At 46.0% G+C, this 27467-nt stretch overlaps 2 protein-coding genes across 4 annotated transcripts in view; both read right to left on the minus strand.

Annotated features, from left to right (window-relative positions):
• Positions 1-12441, minus strand: part of CAPN3 (calpain 3) — a 41620-nt gene extending 29179 nt beyond the window's left edge. For 2 of the 3 annotated variants that reach the window (XM_004578147.2, XM_004578145.2), the window contains exon 1: positions 12127-12441. In XM_004578147.2, coding sequence (XP_004578204.1) covers positions 12127-12435 — 309 coding nt within the window. In that variant the 5' untranslated portion in view covers positions 12436-12441. Of the gene's footprint in view, positions 1-2001; positions 2492-12126 lie in introns of those variants that run through there. The other variant, XM_004578148.2, reaches the window with a different exon arrangement.
• A 2522-nt stretch (positions 12442-14963) lies between these two features.
• The window catches only part of GANC (glucosidase alpha, neutral C), a 58014-nt gene continuing 45510 nt past the window's right edge, over positions 14964-27467 (minus strand). Inside the window, exons 20-25 of the mRNA XM_058666001.1 lie at positions 22680-22754; positions 22250-22363; positions 19645-19757; positions 18688-18791; positions 18002-18107; positions 14964-15044 (exon numbers count right to left, since the gene is read on the minus strand). Coding sequence (XP_058521984.1) covers positions 15014-15044; positions 18002-18107; positions 18688-18791; positions 19645-19757; positions 22250-22363; positions 22680-22754 — 543 coding nt within the window. The 3' untranslated portion in view covers positions 14964-15013. The remainder of the gene's footprint in view (positions 15045-18001; positions 18108-18687; positions 18792-19644; positions 19758-22249; positions 22364-22679; positions 22755-27467) is intronic.

Raw genomic sequence — 27467 nt, forward strand, 5'->3', positions numbered from 1 at the left:
AGTAAGACGAGCTTGTACCTTTTGGAGAAATGACTGATTTTAGCTTTGTGCTGGAAATAGACCACAGGAGATAGGAGCATCTTGTCATGTGAAGAGAAATCTCACAATAGGCGAATGCTAAAATGCCACAGAAGCCAACTGACTAAAATGGGAATAACCTGAGCTAGAAAAGCAAGCAGAATTACAGTATATCCACACACCAAACAGCGTTGGTGCATTCATGAATTCACACTGATATAAATTACTGATGGGAGTAAAACAGGCAAATGGAAAGAACGGTCCCAGGTGAATCATTCCCAGTAAGTGATGCAGATTCTCTGCCTTCAGTGGGGGTGGCAGCGAGCGCCCCACCCCCACCTCCTCGAGTGTGGGCTTATGCTTAGTGGCTTTCTTTCAAAGACTGTAACATGGAAAAGGTAAGTTTACAGTAGAGCAATCTGACAAACACTACTGCAGCCGGATAGCAAGGATCAGCAACATAAGGCAGGCTTCTAACTTATAACATGATGAATATGACACCTTAACTCTGCGACCATCCTCCCTCCAAACTCCTAAGCCCAGTTTCATCAGGAAAACAAATAGCAGGCAAATACCAACTGAAGGACTTTCTACAAAGTACCTGACCGTACCCTTTCAGACCATAAAGATCATCAAAACCAGGAGGAGTCCGAGAGACTGTCACAGGCAGAGGCAGGCTAAGGAGATGTGACGACTGAGTGTGATGTTGTGTCTCTGTTGGGATCTTGGTGCAGGAAAAGGACATCAGATAAACAGGAAAGAAATCTGTATAGGATACAAACCTCAGTCAATAACCCATCAACATGGATTAAGTAATAAATGCACCATACTAATTCTAATATGTTCAACCACAGGGAAAGCCAAATGCATACACAGTAGTCCTCCTTCATGCACGCTTGATATGGTCCAACACTCCTATGGATGCCTGAAACTGTAGAAACTATAAACTTCCATAAAACTATAAAAAAAAACCTATAAAACTAAGGTTTCCCCTATACATACACATAAAGTTTAATTTATTAAGTGCACTAAGAGATGAATAATTAATAGAACAAATACAACAATCTACCAAAATGAAGTTTAGTTAAAACTTATGTATTATTTACTTCCAGAATTTTCCATGTAATATTTCAGACCCTGATTGACAGAAACCACAGGAAGTAAAATCCAGATAAGGTAGGACTCCCAAGTATAAGAACCCTGCCATCTTCACACTTTTTCCCTAAATCTAAAATTGTGCTATAGGTAAAAATTAAAAAAACAAAATAAAACAAAACAAAAAGCTGAACAACCAGGACTGCATCATTGGAAAGCTTTCCCATGTCTGACAGGGGATCACCTTGCAGGCCTCCTGAATTACCTGTCTCTGCTTCAGACTTCTCTGCTCTAGTGAGGTCCCGGCCTGCGCAAGTGCAGCCTGGCTTTACACAGTCAAAGCAATTCTGGACAGGAAAGAGGCCTGGGCCTGCCAGCACTTTGCCCTGTTCATATTGCCAGGAATGGGCTTCTACGGGCTCTATGAGGTGGCCTGGAGCAAGTCACTGCTCTGGTCAGGGTGACCTTTACACTGAAGCAGAGTGATGCTACACTATGGAACCCATATGAGGTGAAAGGTCAAGGTGGTCACCCTGTGGCCTCCCACTCCTTGCCTGCCGACTGCCTTCTATGAACTTCTCCTTGAACCTCAGCACTTTGAACAAGTCAGTTCTCCCATCCCCAAAATACCTGCTCTCCAGAAGGGAGGTGAACATCAATCCACCTCACTATTAATTTCAATTGCTGCAGTGCTCTCAAGGCATTTACAACTTGGGAGGCCTGGGCAGTATTATAATAATCCCTAACAAGGCCTCCAGCCTCATGAGGAAACAGGTATTTCCAGGGGGTACATGGGTAAGGAGAAAGTGGTGGGTCTTCACCTTCAAACTGGGCAACTTCCTGCTCCCCAAGAGCCATGTCCTGAAGCCCTGTCCTCACCAACCATACCTTTGGCCTTTTCCACATGATGGCCTTCATCCTGGTTTTCTGGCTCAGCTCGTGGGAGCCCAGGGACTGAACACCTGCTGGGAACACGTGGTCTTCGAAGAGGCACTTCTGAGCCAGACAGTGTTGCCTGATGACGAGAAAATCCTGCCCTTCATACTTGAGGGGCTGCGTGGCGGTGCCCTCCCCATTCCTCCTGTCCCTCTCTCGGATCACACGGTCACAGAAGAATTCCGGCAGCAGGTAGGGCATGGCGAGTGCCCAGGATGTGTAGCTGGGCCTTGGCTGGGGCCTCTTCCCTACAGCGCCCTCAGTTCAGGCCCTAATCCTCCTGTGAATGGCCTGGAGCCTATATAGCTCCTCCACCCTCTGCTGCACGGTGCGATGCAAATGAACACAGCCCAGAGAAAGCCTGTGGTCAGAGTCAGCAGCTTTGGCCGGAGGCCCCTGAGCCCACGGACTAGGGGCAACACCGTGCAAGTCAGAGCCAGCAAGCCAGCCAGCCAGGGGCGGGCGAGAGTCAGGGCAGCCTCAGGCCAGACTAAAGTGGGCTGGAGATCTTTAGTTTCTATGGCTGCCTTGCTGGGATTCTTTCTTCAGAAAGGGAAAACAGTGTCAGAGAGAGGCTTACCCTGTGTCAGCAAAAGGCATTCATGCTTTGACACTGGCAGTCAGTGGGATATAGCATGGGGCCTTCTAAACATGCTGTATACACTAATCCTATACAGCCTGCTGAATGCATAGGAGGAATCTGCTCCAGGCCATTGTCTGAGGGTAATGAACCCTTCCTTCTCCTCAGGGCGCCACTGCACCACCTCTGCCTCCCACCTCCCCAACTCCTTGACCAGCTGTTTAGGGGCTCTTAGAGGGAGAAGACTTGGCTTCAGATGAAAGCCCCTGTGAGGGTAGGGTGCGGCAGCAGTGCCTAGACATCTGGCGTGGTCCATTCAGTATCACTGAGAGCAGAGAGTGTGCCAGATAGCGAAGATGCATGGATGTGTATGGGAATTACCTTCCCATGAAAGTTCAGCTTTTCCAGGGAGTAGGAAGTGGGGGTGAGTACAAGTGTAGGGCTGACAGCTTGCCTGCCCAGCCTCCTTGTCCACTCTGTGGATCCTGCTGGCCTTTGTCCCCTTACCTCATCCCATCACCATGGGCTTTGAACTACTTGTATCAGAGTCACTCAGGAAGCCAGTTTACCCAGGTCCCATTCCAGGCTGGGTGACTCAGCTGCTGTGTGGGTAAGGGTACAAGATTCAGCATTCTTCCTTCCTTCCTTCCTTCCTTCCTTCCTTCCTTCCTTCCTTCCTTCCTTCCTTCCTTCCTTCCATTTTTCTCTCTTTCCTAATGTGGACTTAGCATTTTAAATGAGATCCTCACCTCCACAAAAGCTTGAAACCTTGACTTTACCATTCTAGGTTACAGTCACAGCTCAAAATTACTCTCGAGGTCAGTTCTTTTAAGAAATGATTTTCAGTTGACAGATAAGCAATGTTTTAAAAAATCAAACAATAGGGCCCGGCGGCGTGGCCTACCGGCTAAAGTCCTCGCCTTGAGCGCCCTGGGATCCCATATGGGCACCGATTCTAATCCCGGCAGCTCCACTTCCCATCCAGCTCCCTGCTTGTGGCCTGGGAAAGCAGTCGAGGATGGCCCAAAGCTTTGGGACCCTGCACCTGTGTGGGAGACCTGGAAAGAAGTTCCTGGTGCCCGGCTTCGGACCGGCACAGCACCGGCCATTGTGGTCACTTGGGGAGTGAATCATTGGACGGAAGATCTTCCTCTCTGTCTCTCCTCCTCTCTGTATATCTGACTTTGTAATAAAAATAAATCTTTAAAAAAATCAAACAATACAAAAGTTATACAGGGCCTGGTGCGACTGCGTGGTGGTTAAAGTCCTCACCTTGCAGGATCCCATAAGGTCACTGGTTCTAATCCCAGCAGCTCCACTTTCCATCCAGCTCCCTGCTTGTGGCCTGGGAAAACAGTTGAGGACGGCCCAAAGCCTTGGGACCCTGCACCCATCTGGGAGACCAGGAAGGGCTCCTGGCTCCTGGCTTCGGATTGGCTCAGCTCCAGCCATTGCGGCCGCTTGGGGAGTGAACCATCGGATAGAAGATCTTCCTCTCTGTCTCTCTTCCTTTGTATATTAGTCTTTCCAATAAAAATAAACCAATCTCCAAAAAAAAAAAAAAAGCCATACAAAGAAGTAACAGTCTCTTGGAGTTCCTTTTATACCTCTGAATATCTCTCTCCAAAGGCAGCCACTGTGAATTCTTTGACTTCTTTCATCTGGAATTTATTGTCCAATTTTCCAATAATATGTGTATATGTTATCACATTTTGCTTTTGTCAGAAACTGCCCTTTACAGTGAATCAGTTAGGCTTCATAGGCTAGATTTTGCCCATTTTCTTCCCCTGTGAGTTATTTTTTTTTTCACAAATTTTGGTACAGCCAAAATTCAATGTTGATTTTAGTAGTGATTAGGTAAATAGTATTCATTTCTTAGTTATGTGGTAGGCTGCAATTAAATTTTTTGGGACGTTTACTTATTTATTTAAAAGGCAGAATTATAAAGAGAGAGGTTGAGAGATAAAGGACCTCTATCTATTGGTTCACTCCCAAATGGCTGAAATGGCCACGGTCAAGTCAGGCTCAAGCCAGGCGTCAGCAGTGTTACTCTTGGATGCAGAGATCCAAGCACTTGGGCCATCCTATGTGGCTTTCCCAGGCTCATCAACAGGGAGCCACATCAAAAGTGGAGCAAGCAACTGGCACCCATATAGGATACTGGCACTGCAAGGTTTCAAGTGGTAACCTGACTTGTCATGCCACAACACTGGCTCCTAAATATCTGTTCTATAGAAATGTTTCTGTTCTCATATTATTCTTTTACGTATGTCACATTTATTCCCATATATATATATATATATATATATATATATATATATATATGGCCTGGCTCAGCACTGTCCGTTGCAGTTATTGGAGGAATGAACCAGAGGATGAAGGATCTCTCTCTCTCTTTTAAATAAAGAGAATCTTAAAAAAAAAAATTAAAAGGAGTATTGTAGGACAAGGGGTAAAGGACTTTTTAGTAAAGCGTAGTTATAGGACCAGAGTTGTAGCATAGCAAGTTAAGCCTTTGCCTCTGACTCTAACATTCCTCAGGAGTTATGGTTGCATCCTGGCTGCTCCCCGCTAATGCACTTGGAAAAGCAGCTGAAAACGGCCCAACTACTTGGACCCCAATATCCAGAGAGGAGACCTGGGTAGAGTTCCAGTGTCTTGATTTCTGTCTGGCCCAGCTGTGGCCATTGTAGTCATTTGGGAAGTGAACCAACAGGTCCTTTTGTCTTTCAAATAATAAATAAATCTTATAAAAACTTTTGTAATCATCTGCCTCTGCAAATGTACATGGAAAAGTGTGATCCCTGACTTATTATTTTATTACTATTTTATGTCCCATGATACAGCTTTGTAGGTATAGGGAATCCCCCCTCCATTAGAAGCTTCTTCCAGATCTCCCACCTGGATTCAGGGGCCTAAGGACTTGGGTCATCCGCTGCTGCAGGAAGCTGGAACAGAAGTGGAGCAGCAGGAATTAAATCAATGTCCATGTGGAACACCTGTAATGCAGGCAGTGGCTAATCAGTTACAACACTGCGCTGCCACTGGATTTACTCTTTTCAAAATTGAGTAACATGGGTCACATGACCTAATGGCTGGGATTATACACAGGAGGTGAAGTTAATTTTAGAGGCAAATAGGACACACAGGAGAACAAGAGACCTTCTGGCGTCACCACAGGTCAGCAGAAAGTTGATCTGATGATGACCAAGCACTGGTCCTGAGAAGCCAGTGGTCTACTGCACTTGAGATTTCAGCTCCTTTCTCAGACTCCATTTCAGACCAAGAGGAGCCTGGTTCCTTAAAGAAATAATTCATTCCTGGCCTGGTGCAAGAAATGTATGAGCTGAGAACAGACATTCTGCTGGGCCCAGAAACTGATGAAGCTCTCAAGGATGAATATTTTAAAACACAGAGAACATGGGAAACACTGTCATAATTATTTGTGGTAACTATGTTCTGTAAACTGCTATGAGCATTGAATCAGCAAGTTCTTAACTCCTAGAGGAAATAGATGATTAGGTTACAGCAGGGTCTCTGGTCATAACATCTCCACTGGCTAGTTAACACCTAACCATTTTTTTTTGCATGTGACTAGGGTAATTTCATACTTGTCATGGATTCATTAGCACTGAACTCACAGCCAACAACACTATCGCTTATGCCTCAATAAAGCTCTCCTAAGCCACATCACAGCCTTCTAGAATACTAGGACTTAACTTCAGGACTATGCTGGGTTGGGGGAAGGTTATCTGAAATAGCAAAATCACTATCAAAAAGCATAAATGTGAGGAAAACATGGTACCACATGGACCATTAATGCTAGAATGCTAGAATGCATGAATGCTAGAAACACAAGGACACAGAGTGTCACCTGGTCCTACCCTAGCAGGCTGTGTGTGTGTGTGTGTGTGTGTGTGTGTGTGTGTGTAAGGGAACTTGGGTTTGCACAGCTCTGGGAGTGACTGCATCTCCAAAAGCAGGTTTGGGGATTGCAATGGTAGCAAGCAGGAGAATTTGCAAATACGGAATCTACAGAAAACAAGGATTGAGGGTGCACGGATCTTAACAGCAGCACCCCCTCTCCCCCGGCCTGCCAGCAAAATGAAATCTGTAAGATAGAAATGTTTTGTGTGACTGATTTGACTGGAAGCAATATGATGCATGAAGGAGGAGGACTACTCAGTAGAGGAAAGCAGCTGATTTTCCACTGTCCCCTGGGTTGAAGCCAGACATGATACATCACAATTGCAGCTGCAAGAGTTCTGGCTGGAAATCAGCACAGTCTTTCAGAGTGAGAAGGTATGAACTGGGGGAGTGGGGGTTGTTGCTGCAGATGGGAGAATCTTTTGTTCCCAAAGCCTTCACATCGGGGAAAAAAGCCATTTACCTGGGATGGCTGAAAATCATAATTCCTGAACATTTTCCACCCCATGATCCATGTGAGGTGTTTTTTAAAATTTATTTATTTTTATTGGAAAGGCAGATACAGAGAGAAAGAGAGACAGAGAAGAAGATCTTCTGTCTGCTGATTCACTCCCCAAGTGGCTGCAACAGCCAGAGCTGAGCCGATCTGAAGCCAGGAGCCTGTATCCTCTTCTGGGTTTCCCAAGCAGGTGCAGGGTCCCAAAGCCTTGGGATGTTTTCAACCGCTCTCCTAGGTTACAAGCAGGAAGCTTGACAGGAGGTGGGGCTGCTAGGACACAAACCTGCACCCACATGGGATCCCAGTGCTTTCAAGGTTAGGACTCTGGCCACTAGGCTACTGTGCTGGGCCCTCATGTGAGTTTTCATACTAAATTCTTGCCATCCCAGGCATAAAACATACAGCCCCAAGTCTTGACAATGATTAAACTTGAAAAGGGTAAACCAAGTATCTGCTCTTCTTGAACAGGTGTTAGCTAGGCTTTAGGTTCTGTGAAAATATAGGTAAATGGGTCCTGAACCCTTGCTTCATAGTCTGGGAAGGTGGGGCAGAAGCTCCTCAACCTCCCCAGAGCTCCTGGCAGTTTCTCTTCTTGTGCTTCTCTCTTTTCCCACACTCAGGCTTTGAGCTGGATGGTTCAGTCCCCATTATGGAAATCAAGACAGGAGCCTTGGGGCAGTACTGTGGTGCAGCATGTTAGGCCTCTACTGGTGACATTAACATCCTATAGGAGTGCCAGTTAATATTCCAGCTCCTTGTTAAACGTGCCTGGAACACGGTGAGTGCTTAGGCCCCTGCCACCCAGGTGAGAGACCTGGGCGGCGCCCCATGCCTGTCTCATGTAAAGTTAAATTGATGTGGCCATTTAGGGAGTAAACCAGCATAGGAAAGAGGTTCTCCTCAGCCCCTTAGCTCAGCCTTTCACACAACCCAATCTTTCCCCTCCCTTTTTTTCCCCCTAAAAATGATTGGACTTTTACCATTTATCAAAAACTCTCTTGATTCAAGCCATTTACAAGTTCCTCAGCAAGGCTGTCTAAGGGTCAGGCCATGGAGGGGGCCAACTGTGGGTGGGTGCTGTCCACTCTGCAGCTTCTACAACTTCCAGTCTGTCTTGAGTTCTAACCCTCGTTGTCAGCAAATCCTCCTGTTCTCCCCTCCCTAGACAACAATCATATTCTCTTTCTCCCGGAGAGGTGTTGCTATTTCTGCAATTACAAGGAAGCCTCCTAACTTTTGAAAAGTGAAGCAAACATTTTTGCCATGTTAAAGATCCAGATACTGGACTCACCATGTGTCAAGAGTCAAAGGTAATTAGGCAGCACCACAAAGATGCACAGGGCTCAGGTTGCTTGGCCCAGAAACACAGTGCATGGTGCTCTCCCAGCAGGCAGAAAAGTAGATCTAGGAAGCACGTGGGGAGGCCAGGCTGGCTGGACCTCTAAAACAAGAGGCTGAAGGTTCAGTCTGTTAGTATTTTAACTAGCATAATTGACCATGTACCTATTTGTACACCATCATCATTTGACAAAGAAACATTGAGACTGGCTTTCAGCAACACTGTGCCTTAGCAAGTCAAAGTAGGCTGGCTTTGCTTCCTTGCCTGTGGCTTCTCCTTGGGAGAACACATTTCCTTCTCAAACAGTGGGAGCCCAGCAAAGCCCCTCTATACCTGTAGGTGTGTATGGAACACTAGGGTTCCCAAGAAATGCTTGACCTCTCAGAAAGTTCTGGTTCAAGTTTTTCAACATCTGAGCACTCATTGTGTAGCTGCAAGTTAGGCAAGGGTCCTTCCCACACCTTCCTCACATCTTCAAGATGCGGTCCAACTCTGACCACCTCTAACTCCCCTCTAGTTAACAGCGGATGAATCCCCCGCCTCTCTGCCCCGAGGGTGTTGTCCTGGTCATAACCCTTGGAAGACGTGTGGGCCTTGAGATAACTTAGAGTGGTTTTGTCATCTGTTCCTCCAAGCGACTCAGACAGTAGAAAATTCACGAAACCTATTGCTGCTGGTTTGAGACCTTCGGGGTTGGTACCTGTTGCTTCACAAATGGACGCTGATCATTCCAATTTTTAGTATATGTGCTGCTGAAGTGAGCACAAATGGACACTGACCAATCTAGTGCCTAGCACATATTGCAAGTCTGATTTTTAAAATATCCATATATTTTTATTGGGAAGTCAGATTTACAGAGAGAAAGAGAGACAGAGACAAAGATCTTCTATCTGCCGGTTCACTCCCCAAGTGGCTATAATGGCTGGAGCTGAGCTGATGTGAAGCTAGGATAAACCTCCTTCAAGTCTCCCACACAAGTGTAAAGTCCCAAGGCTTTGGGCTATCCTCTACTGCTTTCCCAGACCACAAGTATGGAGCTGGAAGCAGTGGAGCAGCTGGGACACAAACCTGCACCCATATGGGATCCTGGTGCGTGCAAGACAATGATTCAACCACTGGGCTATTGCACTTGGCTTGCAGGTCTGATTTTTTTTTTTTAAGCAATTGGGTTGGTTTTTTTGTTTTGTTTTAGCTTTTTAAAATTTATTTTTATTGGAAAGGCAGATATACAGAGAAGAGGAGAGACAGAGAAGATCTTCCGTACACTGATTTACTACCCAAGTGGCTGCAACCGACAGAGCTATGCTGATCTAAAGCCAGGAGCCTCCTCTGGGTCTCCCATGTGGGTGGAGGGTCCCAATGCCTTGGGCTGTCCTCAATTGCCTTCCCAGGCCACAAGCAGAGAGTTGAATGGGAAGCAGGGCCGCCAGGATGGGACACGAAACGGTGTCCATATGGGATCCTGGAGCATGCAAGGTGAGGACGTTAGCCACTAGGCTACCACGCCACGCCTGCAAGTCTGATTTTTAAGACTCAAGACCACCAGTCATTTCTCTGGACACAACTTGCTGAGTTTTGGTCCCTGACCACCTGCCCACTGCCATTGCAGTTAGAAAAAGCCCTCCACTGCCATCTACGGCATAGAAATCTGGGCTGTTCCACATATTAGTGGCCAAGCCCTCAGATGTGGGTTCTAATCCAAGGAGCTTCAGCTGGTTTCCCATATGGGCCTTGCTCCTGCTGGGTTAGTAGGAATCTCAAGATGAAACAGAAAGGGCCTCTGCTTTCAACAAGAGGTGGGGAGCCCTAAGGAAGCAGCCCATGAGCAGTCTGAGAGACAGTGAGGAAGAGTTGAATTCAAACAAGAAGGATGGTACTGCCCAAGCAAAGGCCTTGAGCTAGGAGGAGACGCCAGGGAGTGAGGTCACTGACTTAGCCGCTCTGTTGTTGCATTAGGGTCCCAGGAGGCAGAGAGAAGCTGGGGCTGGCCAGGGCCCGTGTCTCAGCTAGTGTTCAGGCTGACTATGAAGGCAGCAGGAGCAAGTGAAGATATGCAGGGGCATCTTTCCCAGGATGTTCCCTTGCATTCCCCCTGCCACCAGCAGGTGGGGGACAACGGCTGGACGGTGCATCTTTTTTGCAATGGTCATGTACTCACCAGTGTTTTGTCATTAGAATTCAGTACCTAAGGCCGGCTGCCTATGAAGGAAGGAGGGTTTTTTTGACTCAGTTTTGTTGGAATTTCACAGTCCATGATTGAGTCCCTTTGGCTTGGTCTCCTGGCCAGCCCGGAAAGCAGCAACGGCAGCCTATGTACAGAGGATACAGTCGCAACAAGCCAGGAAAGGAGAGAAGACAGGAGATTCGAAGGCCCAACTCAGAGTTTATAAGGAACCCCACGAGAGGCACGCCCTCAAGAACCCAAGTGCCTTTCACAGGTGCCTCTGCCGAGCAGGTCATTTAAGGGTTGAATTTCCTCTGCAGGAATGAGCTGTTGACATGGGGGTCCTTAGTGACACGGCAACATAAAATGCAAGCAAACCACAGTGGTTTTCTTCCACAGGAAGCACCCAGGCAATGTTCTAGGGGGGTCAAGGGGCTGGCCTAGGAGGACAGGGGTGCTAGTGGAGTCTGCAGGGCTGTTAGGGACCACAAGGGGCTCAATACAGAAAATCATGAGTGGCACTGGGTCTCAACTTCCAGCATTCCCTGTGGAGGACTTCTGGTTCTCCTGTCTGCTACAGCCCCTAGCTTGGACCATGGTCCCACCATCCTGGCTGCTCTTCTCATTCAGTGCCTGTCTTCCCCTCAGCAGTCCAGGCTCCAAGAGAGCAAGCGTTTTCATTTTCCTCTCCCCATTTACTTGCAAGGGTCTCCCTAGTCTTTCTCTTCCTCCCCACTTCCTTTCTTCTTGCCTGCCCCGCCCCATACATACACAAACACATACACACACAGTTTTCATGGTTATGACTTCTTGACTGAAATGACCCCTGAGTCCAGAACTAGAGTAATCCTGGGGGCACGCACACGCAGAGCAGGGAGCTGGAGCCCTAAATGCACGTGAATGCCCCTCTGGGAGTCCTGAGGTTGGAGGCTTTCCTGCTGGGGAAGGGATTGGCGTCCAGGCTGAGTCAGGTGCTCTCGGGTGACATTTTGCTCTGCAGTACCTCCCTGTCCTCTGTGAGAGGTGAGGTGTTTGCACAAAGCTCATGTCTTAGGCCTGAAAAAGGGGTATTTGCTCACAGCCTTCCAGCTTCTCTTCTTGGAACTCTGGGACATTTAAGAAAGATAAGGCCTCTGGCATACTCAAGCACAGCCTCACCTTTTCAGCCCCATCTGCTGAAGCAACCTCACCAAAGGGGTTGGGTGCTTAGCCAGAGTAACGGGGGTTAGCCTATTCACAGCTGGTCCTAGGAAAGTAGTATTTTTTCATGTTACAGCATGAATTCAACTGTTCCAAGCCCTTTTATGAAAAGCAAGAGTAGTTTGCTTTTTCAGAAAGAGCAAGAGAGTGGGCAATACTGCCAATTTGGTCCAGATGTGGCAGAACTTTGAGGACTTGCCCCTCTCCTCCCACTTCTTGCTTGAGGCCAAGGCCCAGCAGGGCTGCTGCCAGGTGCCTCCCTCGGGGCCGTGTGCACAGTGGAGGAGCCCTGGGCAGGTGCTGAGTGGGAGGATGTCTCTGAGAGGGAAAAAATAAACCCAGAGAGACACCAGAAAGCTACTACTCACCGGAGGTCGCTTCCAGACAAACTGGATGGGGAACTTCTGGCTATAAAAGAGGGATGTCTCATCCGGCGGGAACTCGGGGTCCAGATACAAGACCTTCTTCTCCAGGCACTTCTTGTGCAGTTGCTCGAATGTCTTCTCTTTGACTCCAATGATGGGGAAATTGCGGCTGAGGATGGCTGAGTAGATGCCACTTGGGTTTCCACCCCCAGCCTCGGTGGTCTTGCCCTGGGCTGGATGGGAAACTGGCCCTGGGGATCTGGGCTCAGCCCCCGTTTGGGGGGCAACAGATGCACTAATGGCAGTTGGCATGACAGGCGAGCTGGGAAGGAAGAGGCTTCTTTGAAAAAAAAAGAGATAGGACTACCTTCAAGGAAATGAAGCAACTGTGAAGTGGGGGTAGCTGGAGGGATTCCAAGTTGCCAGCCCCTCAGGAGGTCGTCCGGCTTTCATCCATCTTAGATGTAGAACTTGATCCTATAGCCCACAGTTTTCTTGAGTAAGGAGGAGGACTAAAGGGTTTCGCAAACAAATTTTGCTTGGGTGGCTCCTATCATATTAGTAGCTTGCCTGTCAGAGGGAGACAGGGAGAGAGTGAGGGTTGTATTTCAGTGGCCTGAGAAAGCTTGACCCAGGAGTACTAAAAATAGATGCGAAGGAAGATCGTGCCTATGGGGACTAAAGAGAGGCTAGTATTCAACAGGACCTGAGTGGGAGAGGCAGACGGACCTACTCAGGGACATTTCTGTGTAGTGTCTTTGGGAGGTTAAAGGGAGAGGTTAAAGGGGGAGGTCTTGGGTAAGGCAAACACTGGAAATTAGCAAAGAACTGTCAGTGCTCTTTTATATATTGAGTAGGCCATTATATAGACAATCATGATAATGGTCAGCAGATTTTGGAAAACAGTGTGGGAAGCAGACTAGCTGGGAAGCATGTGAGTTCCTAAATTCTAGGGGAATATTCTGTGTGTCATAGCTAACCTGGTTTTTACTTTCAAAACTCTAAGCTATCAGGACATTATTCAATATTAAATTTGGAATCTTTTCTAGAATGTCCTGGATGGATATCACAACTCAGCAGTCTTCTTCAATTGAAGAACTCTCCGTCTCATCCACCTCTCACCTCTCCCTGTGCCCTCAAGTAAACTGTGAGGCCAAATCTGCTATTAAAAAAATAAAAACTGGGCCCGGTGGCGTGGCCTAGTGGCTAAAGTCCTCTCCTTGAATGAGCCAGGATCCCATATGGGCGCCGGTTCTAATCCCAGCAGTTCCACTTCCCATCCAGCTCCCTGCTTGTGGCCTGGGAAAGCAGTCAAGGATGGCCCAGAGCACCGGGACCCTGCACCTGTGTGAAAGACCCAGAAGAAGTTCCAGGTTTCTGGTTCCCGGCTTCGGATCGGGGTGCACCGCCCGTTGCACTCAGTTGGGGAGTGAGTCATCGGATGGAAGATCTTCCTCTCTGTCTCTTCTCCTCTCTGTATATCTAACTTTGTAATAAAAGTAAATAAATCTTTAAAAAAAAATAAACATAATAAACATAAAAACATACCTGAGTACAGATCAGATGCTATTCTGCCATGACATGTTAGCACCTGAGACGGATGCAACTGGAGCCTGGAGCAGGCTGACTGGAAGTCCTGGGTTTCAGGGCTCTTGGTAAGAGTCAAAATGGCTCAGAGGAAAGGAACTGGTTGCTTTACTCCGACCTTGTCTTCTCCCAATGGTAGCTGCTCCCCAGGCTGCAGGGGATGGTTACATTCCAAGTCTGGGGTCGGGGGTGGGGAGCAGAGGCTTGTCCTGCACTGCAGGCAGGCCCATTGCTATATGAGCAATCCTCACCATCCAAGGTTAGAGGCTCTGGCAGAAGGTGGGAGTACCACCAGGCTCATGATCCCTGGGGCCACCATGCTGGAAAACCCTAATGCTGGGTGGGTAGAACCATCAACACCCTCCAAGAAAATGCTTAGGGATTTTACTCTGAGAGGCAGAGGGGAGGAGAGCAGTGGCTGCTCAGGTTCAGAGTCTGGGTTGGTCACCTACTGGTTGTAACTTCAGGTGAGTTACCTCTTCCTTTTGCCCCATGTGTCTGTTTTCTCAGCTATAAAACAGAACAAGGGTGGGTTGTTTAGGTAGTGCATTCATAATAGTGCCAGGACTGGCTTATATACCCTACCAATGGTTTTAGAGAAGACCTGAATTTAACATCACATTGGGGTTAGGTTAAGGGGGATGATACAGTCATATCTAGATGCAAATCTCCATCCACTCCATGAACACTTACTAAGCATCTCCTAACTGAACAAAATGAGATTTCATGTGATGTGCCTAGCTCAGGTGGTGCAGAGGCTGGCCACCTGCACAGGAAAGAGCCTCACACCTGCCAAGGGCACAGATTGCAAAGGTGGGAATTCTTTCCTTGACCCCAAAGGTTTTAAGTGGCCCATTTGGGTGCTCCACAACCTCCTTGAAAGGCACAACACTGCTCAGGCTTTATCATTTTCACTTGTATAGCTTCCTGCTTGTCCACAGGACTGTGGAGGTGAGACTAGCTTCCATTCACCCTCAGGGTTAATCCTGTGGAGAAGGCCTTTAATGTCTGTGTGCTGTTCCTGTTTATCTACAGAATGAAATTCTGTGAACTTACGGTTTTGCTGATGCCATCAGTTTCTTGGCTGATTTGTCCCAGGGAAGAGCTCTGTTGAAGTTCCCCTCCTCAGCTGTCTAAGCCAGCTGTATCCATTAGTCAGTAAGATGAGGAATTGATGGGTGGGACCTCTTGGCAGAGCTGGGTGGAGATTCCAGGCACATGGAAGGCACAGTGCTGTACAATTTGCCCTTTTTGTTGTGGGAGGCAAAAAGTCTTCTCAGATTGGGAGGTCTGGACTCCAGGTTTACTCAGCTACACAGCTGTAGCAGCTTGGGCTATGAGGGAAACCCCAATGTGAGCCACAAATAAAAGGCAGTTAGCACCCTGACTGCATGTTTTGATACCGAGAAATGTCTTCCAAGATTGAGAACTCAATTCTATAACACCTTTCAGCCAAAAGTGAATTCTGTAACACCTTTTAGATGAAGTCATGCTTATCGGTGGCTGGGATAGCTTTGTTGTGCAACAGCACCAACTAATGGGTCTCTATCACTGTCTTTTCCACCAAAACTTATTTCTGTGATCCAATACACTTGGGAGCAATGTATTTGCTTATAGTAGCTGCCATTTATTAAGTGCCTACTATGAGTGTACCACTTAAAGTGTTTTGAGCCCAGCATGGTGGCCTAGCGGCTAAAATCCTTACCCTGAATGCACCAGGATCCCATATGGGTGCCGGTTTGCATCCTGGTGGCCCCGCTTCCCATCCAGCTCCCTGCTTGTGGCCTGGAAAAGCAGGAGAGGATGGCCCAATGCTTTGGGATCCTGCACCCGATTGGGAAACCTGGAGGAGGTTCCTGGCTTCAGACTGGTGCAGCACCAACTGTTGTGGTCACTTGGGGAGCTGACTTTTCAATAAAAATAGATAAATCTTTAAAAAGCAAAAAAGTGCTTCAAAAAACTTATTTTTTGTAGATTTATGTAAAAATCAGTTATATACACCTCCTCCACAAGCACAATTGCTGGGGCTGAGTCAGGCTGAAGCCAGGAGTCATGAACTCCATTCAAGTCTCTGGCTTGGGTGGCAGGGTCCCAAGCACTTAAGGTATCTTGCAGTTTCTCCCTGTGCATTAGCAGGGAGCTATATCAGAACCCAGTATGTGAACTGCCATTCCCATAGGGTTTACCAACACTGCAAGCAGTGGCTCAACCCACTGTGCCTCAAAGCCTGTGCTTCTACTTGACACTTTTGGAGAGTACTTGTCCAGCATATTGCAGAATTTCCCTGAACTTGGGTTTGATGCTTTTCCTGTGATGAGGGTACGCAGATGGGGGAAGAAGATGACAGAAGTGATACGCCCTCATCCTCCCAGCCTACCTGGAGTCTCAACAGTGCTGCTTTATTAAGGTGATGTTGTTTATCTACAGAATGAAATTGTTTTGATCAAGATGGCTTTTATCGCCCTTCTCCATGATGAAGCTATTGCCTTTCACTTTCTACATATACACAGAGTATTTTTAAAAGATTTACCTTTTTTTATTTGAAAGACAGATTTACAAAGAAAAGAACACACACACGAACACACAGGGAGGGAGGTGGAGAGGGAGGAAGGGAGGAGGGAGAAAGGGAGAGCATCCAGGAGCCACCTCTGGGTCTCTTATATGGATGCAGGATCCCAAGGCTTTAGGGACATCCTCCACTGCTTTTCCCGAGCCATAAGCAGGGAGCTGGATTGGGAAGTAAAGCATCTGGGACTAGAACCGGGGTGCACATGGGATACTGGCACTGCACGTGGAGTCTGTGATGTCACTGCACCAGCCCCAGTACTGAAAGTCTACAACAACCTGCAGGATTCTGAAAACTCATTGTTAGAGTACACTCCCTTCCACAACACCTATCCCCTGCTTTTAACAAATAAGGAAACCAAGGCCCAGAGAAGGTAACTGGTACAGACAAGATCATTTGGATAGGGCACTGTAGCATCAAAACAGACCATAGATTTCCTGATTCCCAGTGAAGTGAATACATCCAAGTGTATTTGGATTAACGTAGATTAGTGCAAGAATGCTTTTTAAGTAACTATTGATGAGGCCTTCCTGGAAGGTCTGGGGGCAGGGTATGAGTTGCACAGGTGAGGGAGTAATGGTGTACAGAGGCACATCAGCTGCTGGCAGGCTGCTACTGTGGAAATGCGGAGGAGGTATGTGGGTTGAGGGGTACAGAGGAGCTGAGACATCCCCATCAGATGCTGTGGTGAGCAGCACAGGATTTCTGGAGCAGAGAAAACTATGACACAACTGGGATGTTGTAATGTTCTGCTGTGTGCCAAGACAGACTGGAGCTGGAGAGCGAAAGAAACCATAACATTGAGCTTCTCTTTATTTAAAATTTTGACATTTTGTTTGGCAGGGGTTAGTTTATATTTGCTTTATTTTTTAAATGAACACATTAAAATACTGCTTATTTTGGTTATTTCGGGTCTTTCTGCATCTCCTTGGCTTATATCCCCAAGGCCAGAGTCTCACTGGCTCTGTGCTGTGCTGTTTCAGTGATGGGGATGCAGGGATGGATGTCATGATCGCTAATTATAGCTTGCTCATGTTATAAATATTCTTTGGCTGGTAGACAGCATTTCTCAGGAAATTATTAAAACCAAGAAGCGTGAATTTTACGATGAATTCCACACTTTTGAACCTGGGCAGCAGGAAAGGGGAAGGAACCTTTTTTGCTCCTGCGTTCAACTCCAGGGTACAGGAACTCCTGGGGCTGCAGCATCAGGGTGGTGTGCAGAGGGTGGTTCTGGCCACCCTGTGTGGGTGAAGGTTAACTGTGAATGGGAGCAGATGATTCCGTTTACTTGAGATGACCCCTAAGCAATTGTGTGATAGGGCCCAAGAAAACCTGACAAAGGGGCCTGCTTGAGTAGGCATGGCCCACATTACCACAAACACCGCCCCACCTCTTCCACGGAGAGGCTGCCAGTTAGCGTGTGTGTTTTGTGGGGAGACAGTGGCGGGGGAAGCGGGTAGGGGACTGGGGGTTGGGGAGAGGACTGGTTCCCAAGAGGCAACAGAAGACTTCTGAACTCTGTCAATGTTTTCAGGTGGCCTGGGGTCTGACATGAGAATATTGCTAGTACATCTTAAGATATAAAATCTTAAAACCTGGAATTTATGGTGCATTAGTTCACTGGTGACTGAGGAAAAATTATCTTGAGCCTGGGATTAGGTTAGATGGCAGTGGAAGTCTCACAGAAAGGTGCAGGCAAGCTCCTCACTGGTAAGTCCTCACTGGATGTGGACCTCCCAGTCAGCTCCGACACTCAGCGAGAGCTTCTCCAGGCTCAGGGTGGATGTTGTGGCACAGTACGTAAAAGGCACAGGCTGACCTTGACTACCTACATAACAGGACAACAAAATAGGAAATGTATGAGGACTACCTAAGAGGTAAAGTATTTTCTCTGAATCTGAAATAGGTTTTTTGACTCTTTCATAAAACCGTGTATCCTACTTAGGAGAATCCAAATTAGTATGTCTTTTATCCATGAAATTCTTTAAAATTTTTAAAAGGCATTAAACATGTCATGGTTTTGGCTTAAAAATTGGTTGAAAAGAAACTGGAAGGAACAAAGTGACTAGTCCAAGAAATTCAGTAGCTAAGGAAGGATATAAATCCTATCCCCATACCCTTTCATACAAGTTTAGGATTCTTAGTGGCTTCAGACATCTACAGTTCCAAAAAAATATGCAGAAAGTTTGCAATATTTTAAACCCCAAATAACTTCCCTTAGAAAAAGATTCACAGTGAGCAGAAAGTCCAATTCATGAAGAAAAGCAAGGTGGCTTTCCTCTCTCCAAAGCTGGTATATTTGACTTTGCTCAGGAAGCACAAACTCTGCTGGGACAAAGCTTTGGAAGTAGATGCTTCTCTGTTTCCACAAAAGCAACTGGGGAAGTAGGGCAGAACTGTTTCCTCACCAGGAAAGTGGCTGGTCACTAAAGACGGCTCCTTCCTGAGGCCCAACACCAAGATCCGCTCCACGACACACTTGCTGGGATAATGACCCCTCTTGTCAGCACAACTGGAATGGATACAAGTGGGATTAGGAGGAGAGGGATGGGGTTTGGGCCAGTCCCCAGGTCAACACCCACAGCCTCGTGAGGTTTCCTCCCATCTGTCCCTACAGTGGCATGTTTCCTGGAGTTGACCAGGAGGAAGAGGTGAGAAGAGGGGGCTCCACCTGCGAAGGTGGCCAAACTAATCTATCTTTAACAAGCCATTTATAGAAAAATCACTGCCAGACACAGATATGACTTGGATGTTATAATAAAATTATAAGAAATCAGATTTACAGAATTGGTGAGTGTTGAATGAACAAAATCAACGGGAGCTTCAGTTGAAACATTTTTATATTTTAGAAAAGAGGAAAGGAAGGTAGAGTCAGCAAGGGAGTGATCATTCATGCTAGAGTGATTCATTTCTTTAAATAGTACCTTAAAGAATGTATGCCAGGGCCCGGCAGCGTGGCCTGGCGGCTAAATTCCTCGCCTTGAAAGCCCTGAGATCCCATATGGGCGCCGGTTCTAATCCCAGCAGCTCCACTTCCCATCCAGCTCCCTGCTTGTGGCCTGGGAAAGCAGTCGAGGACAGCCCAATGCTTTGGGACACTGCACCCGCGTGGGAGACCCGGAAGAGGTTCCTGGTTCCTGGCATCGGATCGGCACGCACCGGCCTGTTGCGGCTCAGTTGGGGAGTGACTCATTGGACGGAAGATCTTCCTCTCTGTCTCTCCTCCTCTCTGTATATCTGGCTGTAATAAAAAATGAATAAATCTTTAAAAAAAAAAAAAAAGAACGTATGCCATGCATCTCAGGATGTCCAAAGGATAGCCCAATTTATTTTTAAAAGTACGTATCTTCACTGTCTGGCATTACCTGTTGCTCAAAACACTGGAACAGAATGAAAACTTCCGATGTAAGAATTGCTTCTGCTGGAGGTACTGGAATGAATGGCCATCGTCTAGGTACAGCTCACCCACTGCAGAACCCTGGGAAGAGAATGTGCTTACAAAAACTTCTAGAAAAACAGCGTCAGTCCCTAAGCAGAAACAATGGAATTAAAAAAAAACAACTTGTGAAAAATCTTATTGAACAGAAAGTTAATATTCAAGATGCACAAAGCAGTCATAAAAAATACCCAATCACTCCTGAGTAGATAATGAAATATCATTAATATAGAGAGAGGGAACCTAAAGGTAGCTCAAAGGAGGAAGCCCTGTGGGAAGACATTTAAACTGACAAGTACACTCAGTGCAGTAGGTGGTTTCCCTGATAACACCATCTCATAATCAATGTGACAAAGCCAAAAAACTGAAGTTACCCACTCTGGAAAAAAAATCAATAAATGAAAGATGACATCCACTGTCGATAGAAGACCTTCCATTTAGACAGTGGTATCTGGTTCCTACTCACTGTAGAAGGACTCTTTTGCCTGTCAACATCATAGCATGTATATGGCAGTCATTGCTATGGGCAGTGCTGGACGTGCTATGGTTCTTTAGTTCCTTACATTTCTGGAGTTTCACATGGGGCTAGGGCCAACAATTTGGCCCAAGATGATATGCTTCAGTGAAACACTTACTTACTGTAGGATATAAGAATAAGTATTAATATAAAATATTAATATAACAGGAAGAGCATGTCTTTGGTTCTGTGTTGTATTTGGGTAAATGGACAGAAGAGCCTGTCTTGCTTGGCCACTCCCAGTGTAGGCTGATAAGGGTGATAGACTGAGTCAGACCCTGTACTAGCAAGCACACACGAAGGTCAGGTCTTGGATCACCTTGGATGTGTCTTTGGGGATCCCCCAACTGAATTGCTGGACCTAGAACTCCAACCATAGGGAGCATGGCAGGATCAGCTGACTGACTGTTGAGTGCATATGTCAGAACTGGACCTTCTCAGTGGCTAAGACAGAGCAGTGGGAAGCACATCCTGATGTACATGGAGGATGTGGCAGGACATTGCGTCCTGTAGAGAACATCTGGTACCATAGCAGAGGAAGGAAGGGCAGAACAAATGGGACAACTAGCCCAGCCAAGTTTTGACAGCAAATATCTGGGTGAATGGAGACTCAGGTGGACTATGTCAGCCTTGGAAGGATTTCCTCATCCTTGGATTGGTGAAATCAATAGCATTTCAGAACTATCAAAACCATCTAAACAGAACCCTCATAGAATGCTCCTCACTGGGGACCCTGGGATGATATTGGGTGAGAGTTCCCCATTCCTGGTACTGAGGTGGTTGGGAGGCTGGGTATGGCTTCTCCCTTTATCTTCCCCCTGCACCCAGACACAGGAAGAAGAAAAAAAATGTGAAAACAATGGTCTCACCCACTTTTCCCTAACCCTCGATTCTTCCCACCCTGATCAACCATGTAAACATCATTAAAAAAAAAAAAAAAGATCTCCTCTAAAGGACAAATCAGTTGTGTGTTCTTCCTGGCTTTACCCAAGGAGATGAGGGGCCCAAGCTGCCTGATGACAACAGAGGTCATTGGGTGTGGTCACCGTCTTTGCATTGGTGCATGGACTCAGGCACCCTTTCACCCAACACTGGGTTTCAAGTCTTAGCCACAGCTGCAACAAACTTACATTCCAGCAGTAACCAACACCAAACTGAAGAGCACACCCACACAGGCCCAGGAGACATGCCTGCCTTCCTCTTTTACAGATCTCCAGAGTTCCTTAGAATAATTCTAGGCATTTCATACTAGGTGGTCTAGAAATGTTTGTACTTAATTTGATGTGTGATTTTTTTTTAAAAAAATGTACTTTTTAATTTTATTTGAAAGGCAGAATTTATAGAAAGACAATGAGAGACAGAGATCTTTATCTATTGCTTCATTCTACAAAATGGATGTAATGGTCGAAGCTGAGCCAATCTGAAGCCAGAAGCTTCTCTGGGTTTCCCTAGTGGGTTCAGTGGCCCAAGGACCTGAGTCATCCTCTATTGCTTTCCCAGGCTATAAGCAGGGGCACATACCAGCACCCATGTGGGATACAAGGGCTGCAAGCAGAGGATTAGCTAGCTATACTACCATGCTGGCTCAAATGTGTGAATTTTTTTCATATGCTGTTTAAATCATGTACATTGTGATGCTGTTTGAAATTCAGTTTTTGTATCTTGGGGCAGGACTACAAGCTTTTGGATAATCTAAGGCCTTTGCCATCGATGATCCTATCAACAGGCAGTGTTTCTGTATACAGGACTTAAGTAGGAAAGGTGCAGATTTATTAACTGTGGCACAGACACAGTATGAATGCTTTTTACCTGAATAGTAACAAAAATAAAACAGTCGCAACATAAAAATTCCAGGCAATGAAAATCAGCTGGATGTGGACAGGGATTCAGAAAATTCAAGATCTTTATCAGTAGAGAAACATTAGAGACACCTAACTCACAAATGAGACACACTCTGTTTACATGTTGTCATACACACACAGACAGACATAACAAGGATACTAGATTTTTCTAATACCTTAGTGCTTAGAGCCACTCGGAGTCCATATGGAGAATGAGTCATCCAACCCGTGGATTTCCCCACGGTCGTTTTCATTGGAATCACGCTCCCACCTCGTTGAAACACTGGTATCTGTGACACAGTAGTGTTGTCAGGGCAGGTGTATTTGCACAGAAAAATTTTAAAGCAGAATTTCCAAATATTTCATCATACGAGATTCTTGGGACCAGCGTTGTGGTACAATGAGTTAAACTGCCGCTTGTGATGTTAACTCCCATAACAGAAATGTTGATTTGAGTCCTGGCTGTTCTGCTTCTGATCCATTAACCAGAGAAATGTGTGACCTTTAAACTCTTTCTTTCCTTGCATTTACAAAAATTTTGGTTTCCTTTTAATATTGTTTACATAGTTGACAGGGATGCATGCCCAAGTGGTGAAAATAACTTACAGTGTCCAAGGATACTGGGATCTTCACAGTATGTCCTCCTTCCCACCGAGCAAATGTCTTGGAGTCATACCAGACCTAGAGTGTAAGAGAGCCCAGGGAAAAAGAGTGCATGAGCACCCCAGCTGACAGAGTCACAACTCAGCAAACCCCACATGCTTGGCCTTCACATAAGATGATGGAGCATACCCTAAACCTTGGACAAATGTCAGGAAGAACATAAGCTTTTTTTTTTAAAGAGATTTCTGTGTTTCCTTTTAATTAAGCATGTGTTGGTTACTCAGTGGCGCATTATTTTTTCAGGGTGCTATAATTTGTTGTTGATGTTGTTGTTATTGATGTGGCTGTTATGAAATGTCAATCCGAAAAACAGTAATATTATTTCAACCCCAAACAGCCTGTATCTCATGCAAGAAGATGTTGTGAAGTAACCAATGAACCAACAATCTATATGAGTCAGATTGCTTATGATCTGCATCAAAGAATTGTAAAACCTAATATACTTGTAAGGTCCTATGATACTTGGAAATGGTGAGGGAGAGCAGAGAAATCTTACATCACCCTAGAAGGTGTGAGGAAGATGGGAAACATAACCTATCAGGATCATAACTAGTAACTCATAGACAACAGACTCGAATCAGCATTAGACAATCGCAAAACTAAGAAGGCATATGGGGGAATCAGGAGCAATCCTAACAACCTCTTAACAGGTCATACGCATAGAGCAGGGGGGACCCCAGAGTGGAGCAGGCGGACAGGAGGCTTGTATCCCAACACTGAAGACTCCCAGATCCTCACCAAGGACTATCAATACGAGCACCGAGGACTACATCCCTACTGCCAAGGAGACACAGGGAAATGGATTGCCTTCGGAGGCCAAGAACTCTGAGGTCACCCACCCCCATTTGGATCTACCACATGGGTTGGAAGAAGCCCAAATCCTGCCTTGCAGGATCCAAGGTCATCGGAACGACAACCAGGAGCCCTGAGCAGTCCGCAGAAACAGAAGAACAGTAAACTTCCTTCGGGACTAGGGATAGGAGCTTTCTCTGGCCCTTGCCTACTCCCAACTTTGGGTCCCCACCCTCTCTCGTAATGACCATTAGGATCGTTCCAGAAACCCCTCAAAACAAACAAACAAACAAACAAAACTAGAATAGATAGAGAACAACAAGGAAAGCTTAGAGACAGACAGAAAACGGTCAGCAAGGATGCACTTATAACTCACTGGGTGGGACACAAAGATTAGTTACTCCTCACTGGGGTATTGAAGATTTCTCTGCACAACCCTCCTAAAATTGTTCACCTAAACTGCTGACATATGTCCTGTTAGAATTATAGAGTTAGACTACCCAAAAAACAGCCAGGTTCAGCGAAATCATGCTTCAATGCTATAAACTGCTAAATACTAAAATTAAAATAGACATGAGACAGCTGAATAGCAATCTACAGCCATTTTAAGTTGTATAGAACACGGCTGAATATAAACCAAAATTGAAATGTCTATGAAGAAGCCACAGGTTGTGGTTGAGAACCTGCATTTTCCTATCAACATATTGGTTAATCAATACCATGTCAATTAATGCCATAATGTTGTAAATTGTTGCAAATATTATGTTGGGGCTTTTAACTGATTGGGATGATACTCTGCCGGCTCTGCCTTCAGACCAGAGATGGTCTCACCAAGAAACCATTGAACTTACCAGGACAATAAGATGCTGGACTTTATGCTTGGTAAATACCTCCAATGAAAGAATCTCAACTGAATTTGAACTATGGAAATGCAACAAGGTGAAGCAATCCACCATGGGGGGAGGGTTTTGGGAGGGGCGGGGGGAATCCCAGTGCATATAAAAATGTGTCACATAATGCAATGTAATTAATTTTAAAAAATTAAAAAAAATATTTATTTTTAGTTGGAAAGTCAGATATACAGATGAGGAGAGACAGACAGGAAGATCTTCTGTCCGATGGTTCACTCCCCAAGTGGCTGCAACGGCTGGAGCTGAGCCAATCTGAAGCCAGGAGCCAGGACCCTCCTCCAGGTCTCCTACTCGGATGCAGCATCCCAAAGTTTTGGGCTGTCCTCGACTGCTTTCCCAGGCCACAAGCAGAGAGTTGGATGGGAAGTGGAGCTGCCAGGGTACAAACCGGCATCCATATGGGATCTGGTGCATTCAAGGCAAGGACTTTAACAGCTACACTATCGCGCCGGTCCCAGAACATGAGTTTTTTTTTTTTTTTTTTTTTTTTTTAACATTATAAGAACATAAGCTTTTTAAGATGATCTCAAAAGATTGTGACTCGTTGGTTTAACATTTGTTTGTCCCTCTGTCCATTCCAGGGTATATTACTGACCCTCTCACTGAAGGTCCGGCACTCAAAATGGACCTGGCTCCTACCCTCAGGGATCTTGTAGTCCACTTGCCTTACAGAAGTTAAATGTTCCTAGTTAATAGTGTTAATAGCAGAGGTGACGACCAACAGCACATGAATGAAAGCACATTGCAAGGAAATAAATCACAAAGCTGGAGAAAAGCAAACCATTAGAGCAGAAAACAGATTTGGATGGAAACCTAGATTAGTTCCTGAGGTGCTAAAAAGGATCCATAAAGTAATTTGATGAGTTAAATCTTTAAAATACCATTAGAAGAGATCAGTAATGTGGCATAAGGTTAAGCTGTTGCTTGTAGTGTTGGCATCCCATAGTTACTCCACTTCCCATCCAGCTCCCTGCTAATAGTCTGGCAAAGCAGTGAAGGACGGCCCAAGTCCTTCAGCCCCTGTACCCACTATGTGAGACAAGGAAGCTGCTCCTAGCTTTGGCCTGGACCAGCATAGCCACTGCAGCTCACTGGATTATTTGCCTTTCAAATAACCCAAATAAATACTGATTTTTATTTTTACAATAAACCTTAATTTGAAAATACCATCAGAAGAGGGCGGGGAGAGGACAGGTTGGGGAAAGGATGCAGGGCCAGGCTGGGGCTACAGTCAGATATGCTGTAGTGGCTGTGCTTTGAAGGTGTTAGCCTGGTGGTACACTGCCTGGCTGCCCAGCTAGTAACCGGATATGCTGAGAACAGAACAGGTGGATGACACAGATTACTGAATAGCTTTGTGTAGGGTACATGCTGGGAAATCTTTCTGCAGCATGTCTATAAGTTCTGTGAGCAAACAAGCTGAGGGTGGAAAAAAGACATTAATAGGGCACAGGAAAACTAATGCTCCATGGACTGTGTCAAGAAATCAGCTAGCTGCCTTCTATTCCTTTAATTGCTTTATCCATGACTAATACTATGCCATCCACCCAGCAGCACACTCATCAAATGGCACCTGTGCTTCTGATACAGCCATCTGCCTGGACTTCTCTCCTCTTGCAGTACTACCTTGGCTGTGGAACAGAAGTTAGTTCATGTTTATATGTACCACAGACAGGTGGTTTCTACACCTACAGGGTTTGAAGTAATCTTACTACCTCAGGAACTATATCAAGATGGCATGTTTAAAGTGGACATCCCTGATTAACTATCCCAATGATTACTGTCCTCATTTGGTGTCTGACAATCCTATCGTTCAGCCATGAGTGGATCCCACCCAAATCAACTGGACGTGAAGACAGCATTTACATTACAGAGGCCAAAACTACTAATCAGATTTGGCAAACATTAATGTACCTAAGGAGGGATGAATGTTGTGGTAGACCAGCACGTTAAGCTGCCACTTGGAATGCCCACATCGTATATGGGTGTCCTGGCTACTCTGTTTCCTTTCCAGCTCCCTGATACTGTGGCCTTAGAGCAACAAATGAAGTCTCAAACACCTGAGTCCCTGCCTCCCATGTGGAAGACTCAGACAGCTCTCTCTTCCCGCCTTTGCCTTTTAAATATATACACACATGCGTAACTATTAAAAAATACAAGGAAAGTTTTCTACAATATGAATGCAGCAAGCCCCTTGAACCTAGAGACAATGGTAAATATTTTTAAGTGTGTTTAAAAAAGAGTGGTTGGGTTTGGCATAGTGGCCTAAATGCTAAATCCCCACCTTGCAACCACCAGGATCCCATCAGGGCACTGGTTCATGTCCTGGCTGTTCCACTTCCCTTTCAGCTTGTGGTCTGGAAAAGCAGGAGAGGATGGACCAAAGCCTTGGGACTCTGTACCCATGCGGAAGACACAGAAGAAGCTCTTGGCTTTGGATTGTCTCAGCTCCTACTGTTGTGGCCACTTGCAGAGTGAACCAGCAGATGAAAAATCTTTTTCTCTGTCTCTCCTTCTCTCTGTAAGTCTGCCTTTCCAATAAAAACAAATAAATACATTTTTTAAAAAAAAGTGGTTGACAGTGTTATGGTGTGCTTTGCTCATTTGAGTAAGCTAAAATAGAAGGTTCCTAGGCAATTAGCTTTGCTCAATAGAATCCTTCTAGACACAATGAAATCAGTCAGTAGATGCTAACGTAGAAAAAGAACAGAACAGCATCACAGAAGTGCTCTTGTCTTGAGCTGGTCTGCTTAAGGGTAAAGCCTTGGCTTGATAAAGAAGAGAGAACAGCAGCACTTTGAGAGAGGGAGAATTCATGGTACTGTGCACGTTTCTGCCAGATCTGGCCAGTGTAAGCTGATGACAGCAAAGGACTGTCGGAAGGGGAAACAGTGTGGACAGCGGCTGTGTAGCCATGCATTCCGTGCATCCACAGCTTCTAACAGCAGGTGATAGCTCAAGTACTTGGGTCCCTGCCACCCATGTGAGAGACCCAGGTGAAGCTCCTGGCTCCTGGCTCCGGCCTGGC

The sequence above is a fragment of the Ochotona princeps genome, chromosome 6 (assembly GCF_030435755.1).
Source record: "Ochotona princeps isolate mOchPri1 chromosome 6, mOchPri1.hap1, whole genome shotgun sequence".
NCBI classification, from domain to species: Eukaryota; Metazoa; Chordata; class Mammalia; order Lagomorpha; family Ochotonidae; genus Ochotona; species Ochotona princeps.